Source organism: Carica papaya, chromosome 3 (assembly GCF_054855325.1).
Source record: "Carica papaya isolate Zhongbai chromosome 3, ASM5485532v1, whole genome shotgun sequence".
Classification (NCBI taxonomy): Eukaryota; Viridiplantae; Streptophyta; class Magnoliopsida; order Brassicales; family Caricaceae; genus Carica; species Carica papaya.
In genome coordinates, this window is record NC_142311.1 from 10,014,001 (window position 1) to 10,020,000 (window position 6,000).

General features: G+C 36.9%; 1 protein-coding gene across 1 annotated transcript in view; it reads left to right on the forward strand.

Annotated features, from left to right (window-relative positions):
- The first annotated feature begins 59 nt into the window (after positions 1-59).
- LOC110808852 (uncharacterized) overlaps positions 60-6,000 on the forward strand; it is a 7,653-nt gene continuing 1,712 nt past the window's right edge. Inside the window, exons 1-12 of the mRNA XM_088215631.1 lie at positions 60-345; positions 424-1,064; positions 1,231-1,391; positions 2,493-2,553; positions 2,691-2,756; positions 3,005-3,090; positions 3,342-3,405; positions 4,206-4,418; positions 4,711-4,776; positions 5,091-5,170; positions 5,247-5,366; positions 5,712-5,778. Coding sequence (XP_088071757.1) covers positions 204-345; positions 424-1,064; positions 1,231-1,391; positions 2,493-2,553; positions 2,691-2,756; positions 3,005-3,090; positions 3,342-3,405; positions 4,206-4,418; positions 4,711-4,776; positions 5,091-5,170; positions 5,247-5,361 — 1,695 coding nt within the window. The 5' untranslated portion in view covers positions 60-203 and the 3' untranslated portion in view covers positions 5,362-5,366; positions 5,712-5,778. The remainder of the gene's footprint in view (positions 346-423; positions 1,065-1,230; positions 1,392-2,492; positions 2,554-2,690; positions 2,757-3,004; positions 3,091-3,341; positions 3,406-4,205; positions 4,419-4,710; positions 4,777-5,090; positions 5,171-5,246; positions 5,367-5,711; positions 5,779-6,000) is intronic.

Genomic DNA, 6,000 nt, shown 5'->3' on the forward strand with positions numbered 1-6,000 from the left:
AAAGAAAATAAATGTTATAGAGACAAATATGTATTTTAGGCTTTTTTTTTTTTTTAAAAAAAAAAGTCGATTCCCCTTTGAGCGCAAGAGCTTGTTTCGCAAGTGCTCATTGTTGGCCCCTAAACCCCCTGAAATTCTACGGGTCACAGTCCACAAAACCCCAGCTCGGAGAAATTCACATCCGACGGAGCAAGAAGACAGCAATGGTCAACAAAGCATGGAAGATAATACCCAGACCCTTACTCGAAACTGTGCTAAACAACCATGCCCAACACCATCGTGTTCCTCAGCCCCTCATCCTCCATGGTCCCCGCGGCGTCGGCAAAACCACTCTCATCCTAGAACGTATCTTCCAGCAGCCATTTTCAGAGTTTCAAACTCGATATTTCGAATCACAACTTACAATTTTCTTCTGTTTCTCAGGTCTGCTTGGGAACTGGAACAAAGGTCCCCACCTTACCGGCTACGTAGATTTTGCTCGGTCAATCAAGGATCATCATCCGCAGTACAACCAGTCCTTCCCTTGGGCATCTTGGTCCAATTGCGATCCACCCACTTTGTCTAATTGCCGAACCCAGCTCGAGAACTGCCTCGAGTCCATGGCTGAAGTGGGCGTCAAGCTTGGCACCATAAGCTCCCACCAAATATTCTCTACCCTCCACAAATGGCATGGGCTCAACACCGCTCTTCGCCGGATACTTCACAGCAATAATAACGCTTCAAAAAATGTTCTTTCCACTAATGTTACCAGCTCGGTGTTGTGGGACAGGGCAGTCTTCGCACTATCTGCTAGATCAAATGCCGCAGAGATCGATGAGATTTTGGGTTTTCAGGAAAATACCAAGAGGTTGTCTATTGAAGAAGCCTCGTATTATAGGGAAGGGATTGTGGCGCTGAGATTGGCGAAGGAAGTGATTAAGGTGCAACAAGAGTGGAGAGCTAATGCCATTTCCCATCTGAATAAGACTGGTGGCTTCTCCAGATCGCTAGCGCATTCATGTACTGATTGGCCTTGTTTGCTACTTGAGTTGTTGTCACAAGCTGCAGAAATTGATTATTTTCAGGTAACCCAAGTGGGCATCTAGAATTGCAGAAATTGATCAAATGCCTTGTTTGCTGTTTACTGTGACCACGACTGAATGTTAGTTGGAAAGAAAAACTTTCTGGTTATCTTTTTATTATTGGAAATTTAGAATAGATTTGATAGGTAGTTTTGCATTAACTTGACAGCCAAAGTTGGTCATAAACAACATCGAAGTTCTAAAGAATGCTTCTTTGGCGGATGATTTAACTGTCTGCCCATCAATATATCACGACAGTCTTATATGGAGAATAATTGCATTGGGTGCAAACGAGCGTTGCCTGCCTATCATACTTGTGACCTCAGATAGGTTAGCTCCGTACCTTCTTTTTCTTGTTCTTCATTTTGTATTAATAGATTGTGTTTTAAGTTATCTCCCTAGTAGTTCTGTAATTTTTTTTTTTTTTTTTTTAATTTTTTTTTTTTTAATATTTGGCTCTGTTATAGTTAAATAAAAACACGGTTTTGTTCCACAACTGCAAATTGTATCTCTCTCTAATGTGGCTGTTTTAGCTCTTGGGTACTTGTAAGATAGTATGCAGTTGAATTCTGAATTGTTAGTCTATTGTTTCCTTTTATTTCTTTACCATATGCTTTCTACACTACTTCGATATTTCTATTGTCCCTATTAAAGTTGCTTGTGAATTTTTAGAATTCGAAGTAACATGGAAATTGCATGAGTAGCACCTTGGCCAATGCTTACTACCATGCTAAGGTAGCTTTTATAGAGGTAACTTTAGCTGAGACATTGGGTGAGCATTGTGACAGTCATTGTTGGTCATCTTCTGTGTTTTCACCATTGAGCTTCAAAAAATTTTGTTTGCATGGCCATTATAGATACTTTTTCTTTGAGAAGAGAAATAAATATCATCAGAGGCACCAACAGGGTGCTACGCAAAACGAAAGATTTAAACATTCAAGCCAAAATGTCAATAATATTCCCAAATCCCCATCATACAAATGGGATTCCCTGTCAAAAAAGTACTCAGTACATAGCAGATACTATCTGATGCTTTCATTGTTTCATAGTGAGTGATAGTTGACAAACCCAGACTCAGATATCTTGCACAGGTTGACAGAATTTATGTTTTTGCATAACAGAATTAGGAATATCCATATGGCTATTCTTGCACTGGTTGTCAGAATGTTTCATATTATTGAATGGTATATTGTTTGCTTCGTGGAATTAGGAATGTTCATTTGGCCTAGACATGTTTCAGTTCTTGTGGTTATACCCAACCTAACACTTTTGCTTGGTGGCGTCAAAAGTATCAAAATTTATCAACTTCATTTTTTTCCTCCTCATCTTGTCCAAGTAAAATGTTGTGTCTGCTCTTTAGATCTCTTTCCCTCTTCAATTATTGCTCTTGTTCCGAATGCTTCTGAATTTTATAAATACTGTTATCTTCAGCTATTATTCTTATCAAGCCTTTGTGGATTTTGGATTTCCAGACATCTTTGTCTCTCGTGAGGTAAAAATTGAAACTGTGATCTGCTCTCTCTCTCTCCTTTCTCCCTTTTGTGTTTTAACGTTCACATTTTTTATTTCGGAGCTTCTATTTGAATGATTTGGATGTAAGTCACTCATTTTTGTTTATTTCATTTCCAGACTTTTGGATGGACTCCACAGGAAGCTAAAATGCATGTGGTTGACGATTATTTCAGTAATTCAGAGGTAATGAAGTATTGTTGCTTTCTTGCAGTACATTAATTGGAAAACTGAAAAGGGGGTGAAGTGCCTGAAATTAGAGAATTAAGCAAACAGATTATACTAAAGGGAAAACTGTTGATTCCTTTGTTTTAATAGAAAATAGCAAACCATATTTTTCATTCAGAAACTCTATCATTTTCTTCAGCAGTATTGAATTTCTGGGATTCTTACTCAATTTTAATTTGTGCTTCTTTTTTTTTCTGGAACTGTAGTGGACAGTGATTGCTGATGTGCTTGGGTCCAATGCTCGACATCTATTTGAACTTTATGCACTCAAGCAAAGCAGCTATTACCAAAGGCAATGATGATTTTATTATTTAATTTCCTTTGTCTCAGCTATTGCTATTGTCACTTTGATTGTATTGCAGTCTCCATTGTCTTCAATCCCCTGAATAAAATTGTTTACTCTCAGTTATCACTATCTTGATAGTGGATTATTTACTTATGGTTATAAGTACTGTGATGTAAACAACGACGTCCTTTTTCATAGTTTAATGAGCAAGCTTAATCATAATAGTCTGACCATATTTACCTTGTTTCTAAGTGTAGGTTGATGGATGATAAGGCCAATACGTTTGAAGATATTGTAGATGCATATTTAGCATATCTGCAAGTAAGGTTTACCAGGAAGTAGCAGTCATTATAATTTTGTGTGCTTAAACTATGAATATTTGTTGTTGGTGCTACTAATTGATGATTTTTGGAATCTGGAATAACTTTTTAAAATAAATATATGATGCTAACTAACCTTTTATAATGACAAGCCTGCGTGTTTAATTTGCCTGCTTGTTACAAAGCTTTTTGGTTATTGCTTAGTCTTCACCTAGTAGGTAGATGAATGGTAGGCTTAAAGTGGTCAATGCAAATGGCCTATACGTATGCCTGTTCCAACTTAAGTATTATGGCAATATTCGCATAAATTATTTGTAAGCTCTAAAATATATTGTGAAAAAACTCTAGAAGAAAATAAAGTTATTTATACTGACCTGGTATAAGATTGCAGCTCATTCACGATTGAAACTGAATCCTAAAAAAATACCATCTCTATCCAGGTTTGGGTTGGCAGGCTCAGGTACCCGTCCATCTGTCACTGAGACCACCTTTTTAGTTTGAGTTTATTTTTAATAGCCTGTAACCAAAAAACATTTGATGAAGCTTTTTTATCCATCATTAAGGATGGAAATTAGTTCTTTATGGTGAATTATACTGAAGCATTTGTTACGAAATCAAACTAAAATTTTTATGTTATGAACCTTTGCTGAACTCTTTTACATATGTGCTAATTGTTTTTATGGTATTTCCATATTCCATGGGTCCTTGTTTTTCAAAAAAAAAATTGATTTTTTTTCCTAGAGTGTGTGCGTGCAGTTGTGCACTGTGCAGCTTACCTTTTTTTTTAATAATTCATTTCAGGTTACCGTGGTGAATCCTGCCATGGACAGGGCTTTGGCACTCTTGCAGAAGTTTGCCCTTGATGCACAAAGTGGAAGGATCTCAAAGGATAAATTACGTTTTGGTGCTCCTTGGAGGCATCCACCACGTACTAAGGACCCAGTTATTAATCGGGAATGGGCTAAGATTCAACTGATGGATTTTGTTCAATCTCTAGCCAAGACAGAATTTGGGGTATCCTTCTTATACTTATTCAAGTGTAAGCTGAGCTTTTGCTTAGTTTAGCATCTTGTTTGAAGTAATGCCAGTTATCTATAATCTTCTTTTTTTTGCTGGCAAGTAAACTGGTTCCGTATTGAAATAACTAGGCTGTTCTATTTTCCCCCAAAACAATGACCTTTATAACATTGTGGATATGCCACTTCTAATTGTTGTTATATCATATGCTAACACATTATTGTAAGTCCTTGTACTAACTGTAAATGGCATGAACTAGATAATCACTATCATGGCCTCCTTTTTGCAGATTAATTATCTGGCTGACTATAGCCTTGAGATTTTGGATGACCCTGCTGCTACTGCATTACTTCAGGTATTTCTCTTCTTCTTTGTTTTGTTTATTTTTATGTTTACATGGAATTTTCCCTTTATTGTGGTGTTTATTTACCTGTATTTGGTCTTAGATCTTTCTCCAAATTCATCAGATCCAAAAAACTTTATTATCTAAAAGATATTTAAAATTTGGATGAATGTTTTAAATCAGATGACGTTTTTAAGGTATTTTTGAATTATCTCTCTCTAGCTTTTTGTCGAATCTACATATGAGCTTTTCAAAGTTCCTTGCATTACATATAATATCCATATTCTGTTCTCTTTGAAATAAAAAAGGGCAATTGAATTTTTCAGGTTGGTTTGCTGTACGCTCAGCGAGATCCTTCCTTCATTCGCCCTGTATCTAGAGGTATTGAGAGGTGTCTTGCCAGATGGTAAGTGATCAGGTGGCAATAGAAATTGCATGAAAAGAGCAGCAGTCTAGCATCATAGACTGACTTTTTGTTGCAGGCTTGTCCAGGAGCGGATGCAAATGAGTTCCTGGAAAATGCTTCAGTGTCTGTGGCAGCGGGTTATACGCGGTCGAAGTTATCGTCATTTGATGCTACAAGTTGGCTATAAATAAAATATGTATGTGTTTGTTTTCGTCCTGGATCATTTTTGAAGCTAACCGCTCAGTGCCTGAATTGGTTCTGAGGTTTAAGTTGGCGTTCATTAACTTTTCAAACAGCAGAAACACTGCTTATCTTGCTTGGAGGATGAGCAAGATCTAAGAGATCGTTAGAGATGTTGTATTCTAGCATAATTAACTGTGTTTTACGGTGGATGCACTGATGGCTCAATGGATCCTACTAGTAAATTGTCCTAATACAGCATGTAGAGATTAGATATGTAAACTGAATGATACATATGCATACATACTCTTAAACACTCCAGAAGATCATAATGTGGTTTCGTTATGTCATGGCATTTCAGGGTTCTTTGGCCAAATATATATACTCTCATTGAGGTGGGTCTCTCAAAGGGTCGTCTGAAAATGCAGGTAATTTCTTGATACCATGATATGTCTTTTTAACAATATTTCTAAGATTTTTTTTCTATTGAAAACCAATAGTGATGTTTGACAGGACACCGAAGCTTTTGGTCATGTGATGCTCTTAGCTTCTGTGAATCATCTCATGCTAATTGACACTCAGTTTGTTTCTTGGTTTCAATTTGCCATTTAGAAAGCTTTTGGCGTACTACAAAATACAAGACTGCTTGT